Source organism: Phascolarctos cinereus, unplaced genomic scaffold, assembly GCF_003287225.1.
Source record: "Phascolarctos cinereus isolate Bilbo 61053 unplaced genomic scaffold, phaCin_HiC Scaffold_4;HRSCAF=312, whole genome shotgun sequence".
Classification (NCBI taxonomy): Eukaryota; Metazoa; Chordata; class Mammalia; order Diprotodontia; family Phascolarctidae; genus Phascolarctos; species Phascolarctos cinereus.
This window is the reverse complement of record NW_027555847.1, coordinates 169878874-169902349: the sequence shown is the minus strand read 5'-3', so window position 1 is coordinate 169902349 and position 23476 is coordinate 169878874. Positions and strand designations below refer to the sequence as shown.

General features: G+C 36.8%; 1 protein-coding gene across 4 annotated transcripts in view; it reads right to left on the bottom strand.

Moving 5' to 3' along the window:
• The window catches only part of CLEC16A (C-type lectin domain containing 16A), a 219587-nt gene that overhangs the window by 50848 nt on the left and 145263 nt on the right, over nt 1-23476 (bottom strand). For all 4 annotated transcript variants that reach the window (XM_020972509.2, XM_020972508.2, XM_020972507.2 and 1 more), the window contains exons 19-21: nt 10839-10990; nt 8877-9081; nt 6391-6558 (exon numbers count right to left, since the gene is read on the bottom strand). In XM_020972509.2, the coding sequence (XP_020828168.1) occupies nt 6391-6558; nt 8877-9081; nt 10839-10990 (525 nt within the window). The remainder of the gene's footprint in view (nt 1-6390; nt 6559-8876; nt 9082-10838; nt 10991-23476) is intronic.

Here is a 23476-nt window from a genome sequence, read left to right as displayed (position 1 = left end):
TAGTGTTATTTTTGCTGAATATCTTTTCAGTGGTGTTGCTGAATAAACTTCCTTTTGTTAGAGGTATATATTCTCATGTCATTTATTTCTAATGCTAGGCCCAAATCACCAGACTGGCCTAAGGTAGGCCTTACCCAGAACATGCCTAAATCCACTCCACTTAAGAACTTCCCTATTTCTGTCAAGGACAAAATCATCCATCTAGATATTCAAGTTCCCAACCTTGATGTCACCCTCAACACCCCTCCCTTTCATTCAATCCAGTTGCCGAATCTTTAGTACCTATTTCTTCTTCACTCTCATAGCCACCACTCTAGTCCAGGCCCCTATCACATCTCGCCTTAACTACTGTAATGATTTCTTCTTTGGTCTCCCTGCCCCAAGACTTCATTCCAATCCATCCTCCACACAGCTGCCAAAGCATAGGTGTGACCCATGTCACCACTCTGGGGAAGAGGGGTTCCTCCCAAGTTAATGAACTCTATGGCTCCCTATTACATTGAAGATCAAATAGAACATCTTCTGCTTGGTTTTTGAAGTACTTTACAACATAGTGCCTTCTTACTTTTTTCTCCCCTCCACGGACACCATACAGTTCAGCAACACTGGCCTTCTCAATACTCCTCTGATCCACCAGTAGTGCATACACTATCATCTTTACATGTTTCCTCTGCTGCTCAGTTGCCCAAAATGCTTCTTTGCTGCTTTTCTTTTCCACAGACCTATTAAATACTCCAAGCCAGGATGCTGATATAGCTTGTTTATTTTGCTTTGATAAAGATAACACCTACGAAAAATTAGGTACTCCATGTTCTCAAGAGATGTAAATGTTTATTCAAAGATGGAGAAGGCCCATGCCACAACTTAAGACTGTATTAGGAAGCACATGTGCGTGTGAGCGCGTGTGCGTGCACGCGCGCACACACACACACACACACACACACACACACACACCCCCAGCTTCAAACTATACATAAAAGGAGCTGTCGTGGAATTATGAGGCTTGGCTATGATCAGCATCTGGGTGAATTAAGTCATTAAGCCTTTAAGCTCATCAGTTAGCTGAAATGAGTGACATTTAACACAAAGTATGCCACCTGTCACTCTTTTAAAACAACTGTTAATGCTTTCAGTGAACGTTAATTTAACAGAAAAAGTTACTAAACATGGTTTTTTTAAAGGAATTACATAGTTCTAGAAATCTATGGCATTATATACTTCTCAAGGTTATAACATTCCCCCCCAAGAAAGTACTCCAAACACACAACAATCCATAAAATACACTGAGTAATTACTGCCACTCTTTGCCTCCCCCAATGTCAGTTAAATACACATAAATATCTGCTGAAACTAACAAATCAATCAACCAGCATTTATTAACCAGGAACTGGGCTAAGCATTAGGCATTAAAAAACAAAAATGAAATGTCTGTCCTCAAAAAACTTGCATACTGTCAGGTCAGGGAAGAAAACATATACATACACGTGTCTGTGTGTGTGTGTACACGCACACAAAGATATTCACACACAGTGTCCCCAAAGTCACAGTGCAGTTTTAAGCTTTAACAGCTTAAATTTGGAACTATATCTCAAAAGCTATTAAGCAGTACACATCCTAGGTCTATGTCCCAAAGAGATCAAAGAAAGAGGAAAAGGATCCACATGTACAAAACTATTTATAGCAGCTCTTTTTGTGGTGGCAAAGAATTAGAAACTGAGGAGGAGTCCAATAATTGGGGAATAGCTAATGTGATAGAATATTATTGTGCTGTAAAAAATGATGAAGGGGATGGTTTCAAAGAAATCTGGGAAGACTTACAGAAACTGATGCAAAGTAAAGTGAGCAGAAATAGGTGAACAATTTATATAATATATAAAGATGCACAGCTTTGAAAGACCAAAAATTTTGTCAATGTGATGATCAACCATATTTCTGGAGGACTTATAATGAAACATGCTACCCACTTCCAGTTAAAGAGATAACAAACACAGTACAGTCTGAGAGGTGTGTGTGTGTTTGTATGTGTACAAAATATATATAATGTATATATTTCAATATCTAAAATATATAGCACATATACATTTTACATACACACATGCATGTGTGTGTGTGTATGGGAATTTATTTTGCTTGACTATACATGTTTGTAACAAGCTTTGCTTTTCTTTCCCTTTAACAAGTCTTAAAGACTAAGACTTTTGGGACATCCAGTATGATAAATGGTGATTTTTTTTTTTTGGTGGGGGGTGGAAAGGAACTGAAAGAGAAGCGGGGAGAGGAATCAGGAAAAGCTACATATAGAAAGTAGCACTTAGCAAAGTTTTGAAGGAAATAAGGGATTCCAAGAAGGGGTTGGGGGTGGTAGTGCAATTCAAAAATGGGGGACAGCCAATGTTGGAAGGGGAATAATATTGTAAGATTGGTACATTGAAACAGATTTTCTCAGCATAAATAGCTCCCAGGAAGGGTAGGCACCTCTTAAGAAACTTTTAGTCTCGGGTAAGCAAAGAATAAATTTTAACTCTGGTTTCCTAGTTGAATAAGAGAGAATACAATTATTCAAAGTAACTCTTACTTCTTGGGGGATACTTTTGCTTTGGGGGAATCTAGTTCATTCACTTTTTATAAAAGAGATTGCCAACTTTACTTATTTGGGTCTCTTACATTCTTAGATACATCTATAACTTATGTTTAAACTGAGTCTGTGGTATAAGATCTTTATCTCTAGCATTAAATATAGGTGGGCTAAACTTCTAAATGCCCTTTTGCCTTTCTCAAGAGTTTTAATTTAACCACATCGTGTATATGTCTAATAGAACAAGAAAATAAAGTAAAATGTTTACATACAAAAACTTAGATTTGTTACATGGCTAGTTACCTAATTAACCCCCATCAAAATTCTGGCTCAGCTGCTTCTCAATATAAAGGATGTATTTCAGTTAAAGAATGATTCTTAGGGCAGCTAGGTGGCACAGTGGATAGAGCACTGGCCCTGCAGTCAGGAGGACATGGTTCAAATCCGGTCTCACCCCAGACACTTGACATTTACCAGCTGTGTGACCCTGGGCAAGTCACTTAATCCCAATTGCCTCACCACCACCAACAAAAAAATGATTCTTATCCCAGTAGGGAGGGAACAAAAATGATATGCATTTATATATACTAGCATAACTGGGAAGATAATTTTAATACTGGGGTAATTTGTAATAACACTAACATATATTCAATATGTCATCTTTCTTATAAATTATTCTGAGGGAGTGGCAAAAAATATCCTAAGTAGTCATGTAGACTTTTTCTTATTAGTATGGAAAGGGGAACTAAGCAATTATATTCCTTTGAGGAAGTCTGGATGTGGAATGTCTACTGTGGTATAAACAATTAGTTGAAATAATTAAAATGCAGCATCAGCAGCAGATTTCAGTTAGAAAAATCTATGTCTTCCTTTTTTATGCTAATTACCTACCCACCATCCAGCTCCCACATGTCATCTGTTCTTTGGAATTTCTACTCACACTTCTGAAATAACATGAATTAAGCTCTGAATAGTGAAATTAAAGTCTGTTCAGCAAACTCCTCCTTATTCCAGCATTTAGCACAGAGCCTGGGACACAGTAGGAGCTTAAATACTTGTTGACTTCCTGGGTCTTTCCATAAACTATTTACAGCCAACAAATTTATTACCTTAATCTTGCTGCTGACCCCTTGGTTTAATGACCTAAGTAGTAAAACAATTCTTAAACTCATGAGATTTTTTTTTCCTTCAGACTTCACTTTTTATTCACTGTGGATCAAACCAGTGGTCAAATCTGTAATTTCTTGGCCCTCCTGGGTGTTTCAACAAATGAAAGAAAGACACGTGATCTGGCCCACATGCCCTCAATGGAATGCAATAGTCACTAACTGTGATTTATCTTATTCAGATTTTGTTATGCACACTATTACTAAGACTCTGTAATCCTACCCTGGTTTTGGGTAACAGCCAACATCCTGAGCCAAGGGGTGCTCGAAAACCTGCACTTGTAACAGGGGAGGTTATACTTTCCCCATTGTGTTTAGCTTTTTCTAGGAGGGTTGGGGAAGAGCTGACAAAAAAAGAATGAAAATTAGAAACCTTATCAACCATCCCCAATTGGCAAAATCTAATTGTTAAGCTTCCTTCAGAAACCCCTAACAAAGGAGGGACTATAGTCAAGAACATATGTATCCATTGAAGATAAGAAGAGGAATGGAGGAGAGGAATGCTAGGAGCCACCATTTGTATTGCTAGGGACCCAGAATACTTTACAAATATTAATCTCATTTTATCCTTACAACAATTCAGGGAGGCAGGTGCTATTATTCCCATTTTATAGATGAGGAAATTGAGGCAGAGAGGTGAAGTGATTTGCTCTGGATCACAAAGCTATTAACTGGCTAAGGCTGTTTTTGAATTCAGGTCTTGTTGACTCTAGGTCTGGTGCTTTCTACACCAACGTGCCACCTAGCTGCTGGCAAGGCAGGCAAAAGAAAGCAGTAAGTTGCCTTGCAAATGTTAAAAAAAAAAAAGCACATCATCTAAAGGAAAAAAAAATTACTCCCATTTTTCTCAAGTGAAAAGAAGTTCCAATGGATTAAAAGTAATTTACAAAATCTCTCTGGCCTTTTCCTTCTTCCTATGCCATGTTACATGCTAAAGGAAGGTAAACTTCCTAAGCCATGCTGTGCCAAATTACGTTAAACACATCTAGATAGTTAAGAATTCATTTTCATTTATTGTGGATTCTATAAAACATAAGATTTTATGATTCCTTTTCAAAATAATACTCCAGACTTCTGAATGGTGATAAAGGGAAAACACTGATATCTCTTATTTGATGCCTGAGAAAGGGATATAGTCACAAATGACAAGCCCATGGTAGGGCTAATACTAGATCTTCTTTACTACCAGCCTGTGAAAGATAATGGAGGTGGAGGAAGGATAATCTTGAAAAAACACACAGATAAAAATTTAAACTGTCTTAAATCACATAATACTTCATAACAGATTCTGAAATTGTAATATAGTAGGGTATTCTAATTTAAATCCTAAATACATAGAGAAATTCATAGGATCCCAGATTTACAGCGGGAAGGTACCCTAGAGATCACCTATTCCAACCTATTTTTTCCAAGAAGAAAAACTGAGGCCTAAAGAGGTTAAACAACTTGTCCAAGGTTTTATATATATAGCAAGGAGTAGAGCCAAGGACTTGAACCCAATTCGTACTCCAAATCAAGTATTCTTTCCGCTGTACCCCATTTACTCTCAAATTCACTGCTGCCTGGGTGTTTGGCTTGATTTTATGAAGTTTTATAATAAAGGGAAAAGTACTTTGTCTAGGAATCCAATGTACTTATGGGTTTAAGTAAAAATGTTAAAATAGTAGGTCACAGAGCCTGTTTTTCTATCACTGACGCAATCTATGTTACTTTCTCAAGTTAAACCTTCTAAATACACCCTCCCCCCCCACCCCAGAACCTCAGAGCTGGAAGGGACCTCAAAGGTTATTCAGTCCAACCCATACTTGAACAATAATCCACAACCCTGACAACTGACCATTCAGTCCTGATTCAGGACTTCCAATGAAGGGGACTCTTGCACTGCAGGCCAGACCATTGTACGTGGGAAGGAAGTTTCACCTTGAGTCAAGCTTAAAGCTGTCTCTCTACAATTTCTACCTACTGCTCCTAGTTCTGCCCTCTAGGATATAGCAAAATAAGTTTAATCTCTATACCACATAACAGTCTTCCACATTCCTGAAGATAATAATCATGATCTATACCTCCCCTCCAATTACCTCTTCTCCACCCTAAATATCCCCTAGCATATGCACTTTGGTGAAAGTGGGAAAAGATTTTCAGAGATGGGATGAAATAAAAGCCACAACGTTGATAGTAGGACATTTTTCTTAAGTATCACCTCTTCAGTGGGGTGAGAACACTGACCACACACACTATCACTTTCTAGTCATCTTGCCCCGGGACGGAAACTACTCCACCACAACTTTATTAGTACTAATTTAAGTATTTCCAAGAAACTTCCAAGAAATCTCTTGGTCTTAGTTCTAAGAAGTTTTTCTATATACCCCAGAAATGCCCTGGAAAACTAAACAAAAAATAAAGCCAAGATTTATTTTTGTGCCTTTAGTTTCACCTGGCATTATACCTTCATGGCTTTTTAAAGAAAGAACACTGCAAAGCCAGCTCTATTTTTGAGTTGAACAGCTTAACGAGGACGAAAATCTGCAGCCTACAGCTGCTGGGGGTGGGGGAGAGCAGTTAGGGGGGAAGGGAAGATAGGGAAGAAGGTTCCATGCCTCAACAGGAGGATGAACAGCAAGCTACATATGAGCTGTAGGCTAGGCTTACCTGGTACCTTGTCAACGGATGCAAAAACAGAACGCTGTACAGCTGGATCACTGCTGCCACGGCGAGATTGTTCATAGAATCGGAAAGGCAGGTGCTGGTTTGAAGTTGAAGCATTAAGTGCAAACCCCATGACTTCTGTGGAAGGCTGGATTGGAAGGTCCAGGAGTGCTAGGTTTAAATAACATGGCATTTGATTAATAAAACCACAGATGGTGAAGATAAGAGACTGCGTGTTGTTAAGCCCATGGGGCTATAATACTAATACCTGATCACAGTTGAGATGAAGTATTTAATAACCAAAGCACATTCAAGTCATTTTTATATGCCACAAATACTTCGAATTAACATAAAATCTAATATAATACTTAACTCTTTCTTGTAATAACAATAATAACAGTTCACATTTTAATAGTTCTCTAAAGTTTACAAACTACTTTCCTCACCATAACCTTACGAAGTAGGTAGTGCAAGTATTATTAGCTCCATTTACAAAAGACAAAACCAAATAAAACAAAAAACCCTTTATGTATAGAGAAACTAAATCAATTGCCCAGGGTCACACAACTAAGTGGTGACTCTAAGACCAGCTGACTTTCCACTACACAATGCTACACAATGCTACTAATGAATGGCACAATGGCCTGGGAATCTGGAGATCCAAGTGCAAGTCCAGACTCTTCCTGGACCCACTACTACGTCCTTTTCTTGACTTGTGAACATAAAAGGCCTTATTTCCCAAGGCTCAGGTACTTTTTATATTTCAATCCCCAAGGCACAGACCACATATTCAGCTCTAAAATTATATATGATGAAGTTGCTAATCACCACTTCCATAAATAAATCTTACTATAAATCAAAGCTGTTAGAATTTTAAAAATCAATATTTAAAATACCCTATGGTATAAGTTCTAACAGCCACTTTACGGCATAATTCCCAATTTTAAAATGAAATATTTTTACTGTTGAGCCAGCTGTAAGAAATTACTTTAAAGAGGAGAAAATTCTCCCAGAATAAATCTTAAAAGAAAGTATTGAGTGATTTAAGTAATTTCTTGAATTACAAAATGCTTCTGTAATGATTTTGTAAGCCAAGTTTTAGTTAAATGGAAAATAAGATGACAGAAGCACTCAACAGAATAGAGGATTAATAAAATAAGTGAGGATGATAGTGAACCCTAGTAAATAACTAAATCCATGAATATTCATAAACCTAGACACTAAAAAGTTTTTTTTTAAATTTTCAGGGAATTAATTTGAGAAAGCACTGCCAGGTAGGCTTAAAACAAAGCCAGCTCTACAACTGTACTGCAAAACTCATTTGTTCTTGAATTGAAAGATGATTGGACAACTTGAGAAAAACTGAAGTTAAGAGCCTACTTCAAAGACTTTTTACCAAAATGTAAACAATGGTTACTTAACCAGGAATCACTAAATGTCTCAGTTTTTGAAAAAGCTTTTTTAAACACAAAAAAAGTGTATTTTCTTTACAGAATGTTTGAAATTAGCTTACTTCTCAAATTCTCTAAATCTCCTTACAATAGTATCTGATTCTACTCCTACAGAACTGAGTTAGCTAGCACCTTTCTGGGAGGGGAATTAAGGAGGGGAACCAGGTCTCTGATTTTATCAATGTAGGGAACAGCTGAAGAAAAATCCCTTTCCCAAGACAGATACCTGTAACTCTTCTCTAACCCACAGTCCTACAAAGTTGCCTGGGACATTGAGAGATCAAGTGACTTATCCTGAGTCAGGAGCAATATGGTCCAATGGAAAATACACTGGGCTCTAGTCAGATGACCTGGGTTCATATCTGATGCTCATTAGCTGAGTGATCTTGGTCAAGTCCCTGGGGCTTATTTCCTGATCTATAAAATAAGGAGCTTGGACTAAATGATCTCTAAGGCCCTTTCAGATCTTGACTTATGATATTATGTGTCAGAGGCAGAAATTGAACCTAGGTCTTCGTGACTTTGAGACTAGCTCTGTACCCATTAAGCTACAGTGCCTTTTAACAAAGAACTTTATAAACAGGGAGGATAACCCCTAACCAAGAATTTCTTTCACTGTGTTAGTTTATCAGAGCAGCTAAGTACCTGGACAAATTGATTTTGATAAGGAGACTATTTCCTCTATCCCACCCAGATGAAAAGTAATTTTAACCAATTTACAAATCAGTATCCCAATTGTTCATCCTGGGCCTAAGTAGAGAGGAAGCGTCAGCTTCTCCTCCAGATCTGAGAGAGACCATCTACAGCAACAGAAATTTATTGGAAATTCTGATTGTCATCTCTCCATTCTCTAAGTAATCAGAAATAAAAAATTTACTACTAACTTGGGTTTGTTGTCTTATTTAAAAAGTACACTATCTTCAACTGCAACAGATCAGCAGTTTCAACATATCACAGTCCTTTGCTGTGTCAGGAGAGGGAAGTCATTCTACTAACAAAAGGAAACAAGAAAAATCTGCAGGTGATGAATCTACTCACCAGCTATACGCTGCATCTTCATACGCCGGGCCTGGATACGACCTTTTGCTAAGCGCTGTTTTGCAATGATACAGCGGATATGATCAGAAAATACAAATGTAGCTTGGAGAATGGGGAAAGGTTTAGAATGGGGGCTGGAAGCAGGCTTGTGAATGATAATGTTCAGAGCTCTACTATCTTCTTCTACTCCAGTTACCTGCATATCCTGCAGAAAAAAAAGTAGTCCAATTAAGCTCATAATATGGTAGCATCCCCAGGGCCCTAATGCCCACTCAACTCTTAGGAAACAATTCCGAAAAATGTCAAAAACGTGAAGGCCTACTCAACTGGTAAAAGACAAATTACCTTTCCCCTTACCTTTCCAAGTCTAAGATGTGAGTGAGCAAAGGCAGGGAAAGGACTTCTAGATACTATACATAATCAGATGTAATAAAATAATTAAAAAAGGCCAGTTCTCCTCAAGAAGTTATAGTACACAATACTGCATGATCTTTCTCACAAAATACTAGTTTCAAATAGTTTCAAAATAGCATACCATATTATAGGGCTATTCTCTCCCACCATTCCCATCCCTCAATTAAAACAAGGACAAAGTCCTTTTAACTGGTTGACTGTCTGATGCAGCAAACAAGCCTGAGGAAGTAAAAGGAGAGAAACCTTTACTTTCATAGGGAGCATGAATTTTAGAGCAAGAAGGGATCATGGAGAACATCAAGTTCAAACACTTTATTTGACAGAGAAGAAAACAGAAGCTTAGAGAGGCAGAATGGGATTTTCCATAGGTCACATCAATGACAGAGCAAAGATCAGAACCTAGTGTTGCTGGGCTCTTTCTATACCCTGGCAGTACCTCCTTCCAGAAAACAAGGCTCTCAGGTAGAGAGGTGCTGAGAAGCATATAGGGCTTTACACTTTTCCTCACATCTCTGTGAGGCTGGTAATACAAATATTGTTATGACCATTAAATAGATGAGTTAAATGAAGCTCAAGGAGGTCAAAGTACTTGACATCTCCAAGGTCACAAAGCTGGTAAGGCAAGAACCTGAACTCAAATTTGGATCTTGATGCCAAATCCAGCATCATTTTTACCTTTTGGAACAAGATTAGGTCCAACAGGAACTCGCTGATCTAAGCCAAGAGCCATACCACACAAAAGTGGAACGATGATATGTTAGAAAATCTGATGATTCTGAAGGCAAGAGTGGCAGATAACACTCTAAGCCACTAACCATGCTCCAATCAACAAATAAAAACCTGATATGAACTTTAATGTATGTAAAATGCTTGGAAAACCTTAAAGTGCTAGGTAGATGGCAGCTAAATAGATATGTATAGAATCTTTTAACAAAAAAAGCTATGTTTCAAATTTTCTTTAATACCGAGAAACGTGAGATAATGAACTAAAGTCTAAATCATGAATTATCATAGACTGTATTACACCTATTCAAACATTTTGCAACCTATTTATTAAGAATGATGTATCAGAGGTAGCTATTTGGATGGTAAATTCTACGTACCCGTGAAATCCGAAAAATAAAAAGTACCTTAGAAGAACAAATGAAACTTAAAAACCTGGAAATTGTTCTAGTGCAAAATTTCAGCCATTTTTGGAAGAAAAAAGATTCGGTTTGGAAAAGCCTAAGGTTTGACAATGATCTTCAAATAGTTTAAATACTATTGTGTGTAATACTTTTGCTGTGCAGCTCCAGAGCACAAAACTAGAATCAACAGGTAGAAGTTAAAAGGAGTCAGGTGTTAGCTAACAGCTAAAGCTGTCTGAAGTAAAAGAACTGCCTTCTAAGTCATTAAGAACACCGAATGTAGTCCAACAAAGACTTCAAAGATGTTCTAAGAGGCATTTTCACGTTAACTGGGAGGATAAATTAGATCACCTTTTAGATCCCTCCTAACTCTGAGTCACAAGATACATAAGAGTATTTTCAGAACTTTCTGACACCTTACCTGCAAGAGACCTGCAAACTTGACTACTCCCCACCCTAGTCTTGCAACATCTGGCTCCACCAAACTCATCTGATAAATATCCACAGCTAGAAAGCGCTGAACGAGACCTCCATCTTTTGTAATCACTGTACAAGCAATTAAATCGCTGTTATCTGAAAAGAATAAGAGATGGAGATCAAAATGATATGATCTGTAATCAGCCCAATATAGCCTAGATTATACAACAAAATTCTTATTTGAATGAATGTCTAATTTTTTTAGTTTCACAGAACAGCTCTCTTTTTCAAGCATAAGATTTTTTTGGCAGAGAAACACAAATGAGAGAGAGAAGAGATATAAGTATCTATCTATCTACCTATCCATCCATCCATCTATCTATCCCTCTACTTGCCTGACACACATGTATGAACATTTTTAGTTAATCTAGGCTCCAAGTACTTCTCTAATGTATCTTGTTTATTCCAGATAGCCTTGAAATGTCTTTATTTATAGTATCCTTGAGTTCACTGCAATGGTATCCTTTTGGGACATTCTTTACAAAAGAAATACGAATAGGAAAGAAACTCAGCTTTCTTCCATTTCCATTGTCATAAAATGAGTCAATCTGAATGCTTTTATTGTGGGAAAACACAGTCATACAATATCAGTTACTGTGGTATTTGCTTGTACTGGCCCCAACTCTCCTGATTTCTGAACACGGTTAATCTCTGAATGGTAGACTTTGGAAGCTATAAAAATAAAAGGGAAAAACACTCAAAAATCTGGTTGAGGAATCAAAGCTCTTCAGGTACAGATACACAAATTCATGAGAAAACCAAAAAGGAGCCACTAATCAAGAAAATAGGAAGTTAATTCATTGATGGACCTTTCTCTTTTTTGGAAATAAAGCTACAGCTTGTATTTGATGAACTAAATCACCGAATCATGCTCTATTGTGGTTTAAAAAATGGGATGGTTTCCTTACTGGAAACTCAAGGAAGCACTGGCTTCACAACATAGAACCAAAAGCACTTTATAGTTCATTTCAATATATCATCCAGTTATTAGATACTACACTTCCCCAATATTTATCTTCAAAACTGGATTACTTGAAGTGTGCATGCAAGTCTTCAATTATATTGTTCTGTCCAGAATGGAACTTAAGTTCAAGAACAATATTAATGCATTAGAGAGGCAGATAACAAATAATATGAAATGTCACTTCCATCAACAATTTTGAGTTAATTTAAAAAATCACATATGAACAGCTCAGTGACAAACAGGAAAAGACATAACATAGGTATAAATAATGCTTGATGGAAGAAAAAACTACTCAGAGGTATGAGAATAAACTCCAGAATTTTGCTCTTCTGATATACTCTCTGTATGTTCATGGAGACAAAGCATTTCACTTTAAACGGTAATGCAAAGCTTGATTTCAAATGTGTAAATTGCAGCAGCATTTCAAACATTTTGTCAGTATTTAAAAAATAAAACAAAATCTAAAGAAATTATTTTGGGCTGGTCAATATATTTTTGTGTCTTCAGAATGTCATGCAGTGTTAAGAGAAAAAAGGGTGAAAAATAGAAAATACACAACCATCTTTCATCAGCTTTAACGCAGAGGGAGAAAAAGGAGAGTAAAGTACCACTGAATTGAAACTGATTTCAGACAGGAAAAAAGGGAGCATGATTTTCAGTCAGTTTCTAAGAATGTATATGTAGCTACCAAGTAAGAGGGCACTCATTGTCCCTTTACCTGGTTGACAGCCTCACACTAGGAGGTGAATAGCTTCTTAGCATCCTTAGTTACCACCCTGGTCCAAAGTTACACCCCAAAACACAAACACATACACACACATATAAACATACACATGAGATGCACAGATACAATGTAACTCAATGTATAACAATAATGCGACATTTTAAATTATACTTTAATAAAATATAGATGCCAGTATTATATTTCCAATCTTGGCATTTGTGTCTTTAAATACATTGAAGATTTATGCCTAGTACAGTCTCTACAGCCCTGTTGAATTAAAGTTCTTTGAAATCAAATATCTAAGGGCATATATACATTTCTTGAACACTGATGCAGCTGTAGTTTAAATCTGTAATACTGAATGTAAATATTTTATTACAACTACAAAGGCTTTCAGACATATGTTGTTAATCAGAGGTCATAAAGTAAATAGCAGTATATCAAATCCTTAGTACTAAGCAAGATTCATTTTGAATTCTCATACTTTAGGACTCAAAGTAAAGCTTAACAGCTAATAGGAAGCCATGATTACTTCTACAAGCATAAAGAGAGACCATTTATTTTTTTTCTTTGGGAAATAGTACAGTAACATTTCCACAGAAACATTTTCATTCCAATTCCTGTTTTTAATAAACACTAGACAACAAAGAGGAAATAAAATGATCAATTTTTGAAATGACATGATGGTTTACTTAGAGAACCTTAGACAGACAACTAAAATGTTAATTGAAATAATAACTTTAGTGAAGAAGCAAGATACAGAATAAATTAACAAAAGTCATCAGGCTTTCTTCATATTACAAACACAACTTGGCAAGAAGAAATAGAGAAAGAAATTCTAGTCAAAGTTAACTACACAAGCTGGGAGTCCAGCTACCAAGATACACATAGGGATTATATAAACAACTACAAAACACTCTTTACAGAAATAAAGACAGATCTAAATAATTAAAGAAATATTAACTGCTCATAGTAGGACTATGTCCACATAATAAAAATGACAATACCATCTAAAATTAAGTTATAGATGCAGTGTCATATCAGACTACCAAATAACTTTAATTGAACTAGAAAATAATAACAAATTCATCTGGAGGAACAAAAAACCTGGAATTTAAAACAAAATAATGAAAATAAGCAGGAAGGAAAGGGGCCTAGCAGTACTAGATTTCAAATTAGATTACAAAGCAGTAATCATCAAAACTACTTGGTACTGGTTAAAAAATAGAGAAATTGATTAATGGGAAGGGAAGGTAATATGCATTTATACAGTATCTACTATGTGTTAGGCACTGCTCTAAGCACGTTTTACAAATATTATCTCATCTGATCTTCACAATAACTCTGTAGATGCTATTTTCATCCCTATTTTATAGCTGAGGGAACTGAGGCAAACAGAGGTTAAATGATTGGCCCTGGATCACATAACTTACTAGTAAGAGTCTGAGGCTGCAACTGAGTTCAGGTCTTCCTGACTCCATGTCCACTGCTCCATTGTACTACCGGCCATTGGAACAGATTAGGTACACCAGATTCAAGAGCAATCAATGAACACAGCAGCATACAGTTCAATAATCCCAAGGATTCCAATTACTGGGATAAGGACTTAATAATTCACAAAAAATTCTGAGAAAGCTGAGAAGTAGCCTGGCAGAAATGAAGTTTATACTAACATTTTATATTGTATAGCAAATAACCTCCAAATAGATACAAGTCCTAGATATAGAAGGACATGTCAGAAACACAGATGAGTAGGAAAGCTTTCAGAACTAGGGATAAGGGAAGATTTCTTAGCCAACCAAGAGATAGAGAGGGTCTGTGGTTATATAGTTTTCTCTCATTAAAGAAAAGATTATATAAAATTGAATTTTTTTTTGCACAAACAAAATCAATACACTTAAAATTAGAAGGGACACAGCCATATTGGGGGAAAAAATCTTTGTAGCAAATTTCTCAGATGAAAGTTTGACATCTGAGATATGTAGAGAATTGATACAAATATGTGAGAAGAAGAGCCATTCCCTAATAGATACTTGGTCAAAGGACAATCTTGGTCTAGCACAGACAAAGCTCGAGGGAAGAAAGGTAAGCTATCAAATACATGAAGAAATGCTCCAAATTACTAATGATAAGAGAAATTAATATTAAAACAACTCTGAGGTTCCAATTCGCACTCATAAGATTACCAAAGATGGTAAAATGGTAAAATTAGCACTGTTAGAGGGGATTTGGAAGGACAGGCATAATAACGCACCGCTGGCGAAACTGTGAAGTAGATAACCATTCTTGAAAACAATTTTGAACTCTATCCAAAAAGTCACTAAAATATGTATTCCCAGTGAGACCACTTTATACACAAAAAAAGATTAAAGGAAGAGGGAAAGGATTTATGTGTACAAAATATTTATAAAAGCGCCTTTTGCTATAGCAAAGAACTAGAAACAAAGTGTGTGCTTATCAATTTAAGGAATGGCTGAACAAACTGTGGCCTAGGAATATAATAGAATTATAATGGTGCTGGAATGAAATGACAAAACGGATGAATTCAGAGAAACCAATGACTTGAACTGATGTAGTGAACTGATCAGAACTAGGACAACAATTTATGCAATGACCACAGAGGTTTTTTTTTTTGTTTGTTTGTTTGTTTTATTCCTGCTCTCTTGTCCCCTTCTCCCCCTACTTTCCTGTAGGGTAAGACAGATTTCCATACCCAATTGAATGTGTATGTTATTCTCTCCTTGAGCCAAATCCTATGAGAATAAGATTCCCTCATTCCCTCTCACCTTCCCCTGTTTCCCCTCCACTGTGAGGGACTTTTCTGTTTTTTTTTTTTTTGTGAGATAATTTACCCCATTCTACCTCTCCCTTTCTTCTCCGAGTATCATCCTCTCTTACCCCTTAATTTTATTCTCCAGATATGACCCCTTAATCTTCAACTCACCCTGTGCCCTCTATCTATCTATCTATCTATCTATATATACATACATACATACATACAATTTTTTTCCTTCAACTACCCTAATACTGACAAAGTTCTCATGAGTTACAAATATCATTTTTCCATGCAGGAATGTAAACAGTTCAATCTTAATAAGTCTCTTATGATTTCTCTTTCTTGTTTACCTATTCATGTTCCATTGAAGTCCTGTATTTGAGGGTCAAATTTTCTGTTTAGCTCTGGTCTTTTCATCAGGAATGCTTGAAAGTCCTCTATTTCACCAAATGACCATTTTTTCCCCTGAAGGATTATACTCAGTTTTGCTGGGTAGGTGATTCTTGGTTGTAATCCTATTTCCTTTGCCCTCCGGAATATTATATTCCATACCCTGCGGTCCTTTAATGTAGAAGCTGCTAAATCTTGTGTTATCCTGATTGTGTTTCCACAGTACTTGAATTGTTTCCTTCTGGCAGCTTGTAATATTTTCTCCTTGACCTGGGAACTCTGGAATTTGGCTACAATATTCCTAGGAGTTTTCCTTTGGGGATCTCTTTCAGGAGGAGATCTATGGATTCTTTCAATTTCTATTTTGCCCTCTGGTTCTAATATATCAGGGCAGTTTTCCTTGATAATTTCTTGAAAGATGACATCTAGGCTCTTTTTTTGATCATGGCTTTCAGATAGTCCAATAATTTTTAAATTCTCTCTCCTGGATCTATTTTCCAGGTCAGTTGTTTTTCCAATGAGATATTTCACATTGTTTTCTAATTTTTCATTCTTTTGGATTTGTTTTACAGTGTCTTGATTTCTCATAAAGTCACTGTCTTCCAATTGCTCTATTCTAATTTTTAAGGAAGTATTTTCTTCAGTAATCTTTTGGACTTCCTTTTCCATTTGGCCAATTTTTCTTTTTAGGGCATTTTCTCCTCATTGGCTTTTTGGACCTCTTTTGCCATTTGGGTTAGGCTGTTTTTTAAGGTGTTATTTTCTTCAGTATTTTTTTGGGTCTCCTTTAGCAAGCTGTTGACTTGTTTTTCATGATTTTCTTGCATCACTCTCAGTTTTTCCTCTACTTCCCTTACTTGCTTCTCAAAATCCCTTTTGAGCTCTTCCAAGGCCTGGGACTGATTCATATTTTTCTTGGAGGCTTTGGATGTAGGAGCTTTGACTTTGTTGTCTTCTTCTGGTTGTATATTTTGATCTTCTTTTTCACCAAAGTAAGACAATATAGTCTGACTCTTTTTGCACTGCTTGCTCATGATCCCAGCCAATTACTTGAGTTTTAAACTCTTTGTTAAGGTAAGAGTCTGCTTCCAATGTGGAGAATGTACTGTCCCAAGCTTCAGGGGTTTGTGTAGCTGTTTTCAGAGATACTTGTAGGGACCTGTAAATTTTCAGTTCTACCAAGGTGGTATGATAAGGGGCGAGGTGTTTACTCCTTTCCCGGCCTGTGACTACAGGTATTCCTTTCTGTCCTGTAACTGTGAGGAGGGGTTCCTTTCCACAGCCACTATAAGCTCTACCACGCCAGCGCTCCTCCTCACTGCAGCACTGCCGCCCAGAACTGTGACCCAGATCCACAAACGGGCAAAGCAAGAGATTTCTGCCTCAGCACTGGTAAAGAGATCCCTGCAGTCCCTCTCTGATCAGCCACTAGATTCCCCCTCAGTCTGTGGGCCGGAAGCTCGGGAAGCAGCTGCTCCCTCCCAGGGCCACGCTCTTGGGGAATGGAGCTGAAACCCTGCCACTGACAGAAACAGACTTTTCCCATTGACCTTCTAAGTTGTCTCTGGCATTTGTGGATTGAGGAGTCTGGAAACCTCCACAGCTGCCCGCGATTCAGTCCGCTGAGGCCTGTTCCAGGTTTGCTGCGGCCTGCACGTCCACGCTGCGCTGCACTCCTAGCCTGGCGTGATACACCTTTCTGATCAATCGTCCAGGTTGTCTTGGGCTGGAAATTTGTTTCACTCCGTCTTTTTTGTGGGTTCTGCTGCTTCAGAATTTGTTTAGAGCCATTTTTTATGAGTATTTGGGAGGATTTGGGGGAGAGAGCTCAAGCAAGTCACTGCTTTCACTCTGCCATCTTGGCTCCGCCCCCAAAATGACCACAGTGTTGTAAAGAAAAACAATTGTGAATCAAAAAACTATAATCAATGGAATGACCAGTCATGACACAAGAAGGCTGATAATGTCATGCTTCCTACTTCTTACAGAGATGTTACGGACTAGAGGTATAGAATAAGACATACAGTTTTAGATACTGTCTACATGTGGATTTATTTTGCATGACTACACTTATTTATTATAAAGGAGAGTTTTAATTTTTTTTGGAGGGGGAAGTAGAAAATAGTGAGATACCAAAATAAGAAAATAGGAACAATCATTAAAAAAACAGAAAAGACAGAAGTTTGGAAGAAGATATGGGCAGGCAGGGTAGTGTTGAACTTTTGTGTTAAGTTTTAAATATATTAAAAAAACCCAAGCTGTAAGTAGTGGAGAATCATATTTTCATATGTGGTCTTCTTTTTCTATTGTTGGGTTGTTGTTGTTTGTATATGGAAATGTTCATGTTTCTTAATGCTTGTTAAACTCATAATACTAAAAAGGAAAACTTTAAAAGTTCATATTAGGTAGAGATTTGCACATTATAGCATGTTTTAATGACTAAGGAAAACACAAAATGGGCTTTATCAAACTGGGCACCAACCTGGGTTACAACAAGGTCACAGACAGACATGAGTATAGCAGGAAGTACAAACCTTTGATATATGTTCATTAAATAATTTCATTTATAGTGATAAAACCCAAAGCTATTCACTACGAAAGAACCAAGTTCTTTTTAACATGCAGGGTTTTGAATGTATCCATTTATCTGACAAACATTCATTAACACATACTGGGTAGAGAGATTTAGATAAGACAGAATTCCTGTCTGGAAATTTAGTAGGATGAAATATGCGTATTTTATTACAAGGTCTAATTCACATAAAATTTATATCTTATTTATATCAATGAACTGAAATTTTAGTTTCCCACAGGTTATCCTGAATTATCGACTTCACTAGCAAAGGTGATACCAAGGTGTAATGATTAGAGTACTGGACTTGGAATCAAGAAGATCTGGATTGGGGCAGCTAGGTGGCGCAATGCATAGAGCACCGACCTTGAATTCAGGAAGACCTCAGTTCAAATCCAGCCTCAGACCAAACACTTGACGCTTACTAGCTGTGTAACCCTGGGCAAGTCACTTAACCCCAACTGCCTAAAAAAAAAAAAGAACTGGATTTGTATCCTTCCTCAGACATTTACTGACTATGTGATCTTAGGCAAGTCACTTATCTGCTCTCAGTCTCACTTCTCTCATTTTCAAAATGGGGATAATAAATAGCTATCACAGTTATCTCACAGGGCATAAGGATTAAATAAGATAATATATGTAAAGCACTATTCTAAACCCCCAAAGCCACATAACTGTCAATTATTTATTATTGTTGTTGTTTTTAACAACAACAATAAAAATAGGTATCTCAGTGAGTAAATCAAATGATATTTTCTTATTTAGAGCGTGAACCACCATGACCTAAGTCCATATTCCCGGCTCCACTTTTGGTATTGCTCTTGCATTAAATTTACTTTAGAGGAACTATTTAACACGGTGACATTTTTTTGAAATTGTGAGTTTGGAAGATAGCACTGTCAGGATCTATAAGACACTCTATAGAAACTAGAGTATTTTAATCAATAAAAAGATATTTTGGCTGTGGTACTGAATAAAGCTCAGTTTTACGCCACGGAAGGTCAGCAACCACAGCCTGGAAAGCTAAACACTCCTCACTGCCCTCAGGAATGCAAATGTATAATGTAAGAAGAAGCCTTTAATCAAACCAATAAAGCACTTATATAAAATACACTTATGAATCATCTGGCTTACAGCTAGGTCATAAAAAAAATTGTGCAAGTCAGTGTATCAGAAAAGAAAGACCATGTGAGAAAGTCATCCATCACCCAAATGTCACCACTCTAACAAAATCCATTATCAAAATGAAAACCGTACCTGTCATTAGGTATAAGCAAGTTACTAATATCACATTTCCTCAGGAAGTACCCTGACTTCTTTGAAAATAAGTGCCTTCTATTAGTATACAAGCGGGATAAGAAAAGAGATATCCTTTGTAATGATCTGCTCCAGAGCATTGTGCACTCTGATGTCAAAGTGATTTTCTTAAAACCCAAGTCCGACCATGTCACTCCCCACACCAATATATTCCACTGGTTCCCTATTATCTCTAGGATAAAACATAAAGTCCCCTCCCTGTCATTTAAAGCTCTTCACAACCTCTTAACACTTTAATTCCTTTTCAAATAGCTCATCTGTCCTACCAATTGTTCTTTCCCACATGACACTGAATCTCTCATCTCTGTGCTTTTGCCCTGGTTGTCCCCCATGCCTTTAAGGCTCTCTCTGCCTCAGTATTGCCTGGTAGTATTCCTGGCTTCCTTCAAGACTCAGCTGAAACCCCATCTTCTGCAAGAGGCCATTCTGGTTATTGCCTGTTGACAGTGTCTTCCATTCCCTTCCCTTTACCTTCCATGCCTTCTGTATATTGCTTGTATGTACCCAGTTAGAATGTGAGCTCTGTGAGGATAGTGACTTCCTTTACTTCTCTAGCATCCCCAGTACTTAGCACAGTGCCCGGCACATTGTAAGTGCTTAACCGATACTTGTTAACTAACTTAGTGATGATGCAAATGTTCCCAGTGAGGGAAAGTGGTTTTGTAGAAATAGCATGAAAACAAACAGCTCAGTGGCATGTTATAACTAAGATATGAGATGAATATAATTTTTACTTGTTAATGTATTAGCTTACATTTATAATACTTTACATTTCCATAGCCAGGGCTAGAACAGAGGTCCCCTCATCCCCTCCCTCTCAAGGTTTTCACTATACCACACTGTCCTTAAAACTCTCAGATACAGCAGTAAGTATCTGATCTTTCACAGCTAGGGTGTAAAGGACTATGCAGAATCAATTTTGCTGACAGTCAGTCAATCCTTTGAAGAAAATTAAGTAACTATTTCTCCATTAACCCGGCAAAGGCTTATGCATCATTTGTTGCAAGTAATAATCAATTACTTTGTCTTCTTTGAAGAATGTCTTAATGTGTTTATTTTCCCAGCATGCTAAGATGGTGCTGTAAATCATAATATTTCAAAGACCAAATATGGAACAAAAATGGAATTATCACCTTTTGTTCTATGACACAACCTAGTACTCAAAAAAAGAAGGGGAAAAAAGTTGTCTTTCCTTTCTAGAAGGGAATCTGCAAAGGATGATGACAATTAAACAGTCTGTAATACATCCTGTATTTGTTTAGAATATCTAAAAAAGGGCTGGCATAATCTAGCTAGTCTACTGGTCTGTTCCTAGACTTAAACTACTGTATCCAATTCATGTCAGCTGCCCGCTGACTTTCTATTCCTCTATTTTTTTCTCCAATCCACTCTACACATAGCCTTGAGTAATCTTTCTAAAGAAATTCTTTTAATATTCTGATACTCCCTAATATTCCATACCCCTCATTCAACTCTTGCCCACCAGCAACCACAAGGACCTAGTTCTTTTTTAAACATTAGTTATTCATCATTCCTGCTAATCTTTCTATCATTTGTTAACTTTACCGATTTTGAATGAGGTAGTTAGTTCTACAAGATATGAAATTTTACTATAGCTACATCTTGAATTCTTTGTGCCAATTTTTATCAATAACATGGATAAAGACACATACATGTCTATAACATTTGTAGATAGCACAAAGTTGAGAGCATCAGTTAACATACTGGATGACAGAGTCAGGATTCAAAAAGGTTTTAGCAGACTATAATGTTGGGCCAAATCTAAGAATTACACATTGTATATAGTCTTGGGTTCAAAAAATCAGTTTCTTAAGTACAAATAACAGGAATAGACAACAGCTCATTTGAAAGAGATCTGAGGGTAAACTACAAGTTCAGTATGAATCAATAGTGCCACATGAAAGCCAAGAAAGCAAATGCAATCTTAAGCTTCATTAAGAAAGATGCAGGGTCCAAAACTGGAGGTAACAGTGATGCTCTACACCATACTGAAAACACATCTGGAGAATGCATTATGCCCAGATTGGGGCACTACATTTTAAGAACATTGAAAAGCTGGATCACATTCAGGAAGGGCAACCAAGATGAAGTGCTTCAAGCTCATTCTATATGAGGATCATATGAAGGAACTAGATATATTTAGCATGGAGAAGAAAAAACTTGAGAAGAAGAGAGCTGTCTTTAGTAGCTGAAGAGATGTTTGGTCTTCTTTATGCTGTCAAAACACAAAGCTAGGTGGATGCTGCAAAGAGGAAAGCCTGAACTGATATAAGGAAAAAACTAACGAATAGAGCTATTGAAAAGTGTAATAGGCTGCCTAGGCAAGTAGGGGCTTCTTCAATGGATTACTATTTGTCAAGTGTGTCACAGATGGGCAGACTGGACTAGATGGTCTACTACGAGAACCCTTCCAACTCTGAAAATCTATAGAAATTGATTTCCAAAAGCCATACTAAAATTATCTTGCTCTTTTGTAGTCATGTGTATAATTACAAATACAGTAATCCTTTAAATATGGGCCCCCTTTTTAATTCATTATACCTCTAACAGAATTATGAATAGGATTTTTAAATACATAGACTCACAGATTTTAGAGTTGGAATAACAATAATAATGATGATGATGATGGTGGTGATGATGATAAGTATTTGTATAGCGCTTTAGGGTCTGCAAAATACTCTACATGTTATCATATTTGATTTATATAAATATCTCATATCCATTTAATAAAGTAATACAAAATCTGTTACTGAGAACTATAAATGGCTCACATCTTCATCATACATAGTGGCTACACATCTTCAGATTCTGCTCTCAGGAATCCTGAATTTGCATAATATATTGCATAATTTCCTTTCAAAAGCATTGTAAACAAGTTGCCTAATTTAGTAAAGAGCCAAAACGGGAAACTGGAGATTTCCTAGAAAATATTTGAATATTACAATTGCCTATTGTAAAACCCTAAGGTCAGTCAACATGCTTTAGGGCACTTAATTTACTTCTGATGAATTTATACTTCATGTAACTCCTTTCTTTCATTCAATTTCTTGTGTAACACTTCATGCGATCTTGCTGGTGAATAATTAGTTTGCCCTCTGAAACTCAACCTCATTTTGATTGCTCTTTTGTTGTGTGTCCTTTTAAAACATAAATATTTATAGTCTATTTTGCTTTATTTTGTGTTTGCACTCTCATGGTTCTTCACACACATATGTTGTAACTCTGAAGCTAGATGAAAAGATCCCCACTGACAGTGAACACATTTTCTATTGCCACTACATCTCTTCTCAATGCCCTTTGGAGCATTAGGGCTATTTCAGCTGTTAAGACAGAATATAAAACTCACAAGAATAGTAGTTCCAGAAAGTAGTTTTCTACTTGAGAATCTTGTTACCCAGTGAAGGGCTTGAAAAAGAATTACAAAGACAATTTCTAGTGCCTTTCTTCCCTAAACTACTCTATTTTTCTTTCTTTCTTTCTTTTTTTTTTTTAGTTTTTTTTTAGGCAATTGGGGTTAAGTGACTTGCCCAGGGTCACACAGCTAGTACGTGTCAAGTGTTTGGTTTGAGGTCACATTTGAACTAATGTCCTCCTGACTTCAGGGCCAGTGCTCTATCTACTGCGCTACCTAGCTGCCCCTTACTCTGCTATTTTTCATCGACTGTATATATGCTTATCCATGATGTGTTTTATCTCCCAGTAGAAATAAAGTTCCTTGAGAACAGGAGCTATTTCATTTTTGTCTGCATCCCCAGTGCCTACCATACTGGCTGACACATAATAGGTACTTAATAAATGTTTGTTGATTGATTGAATAA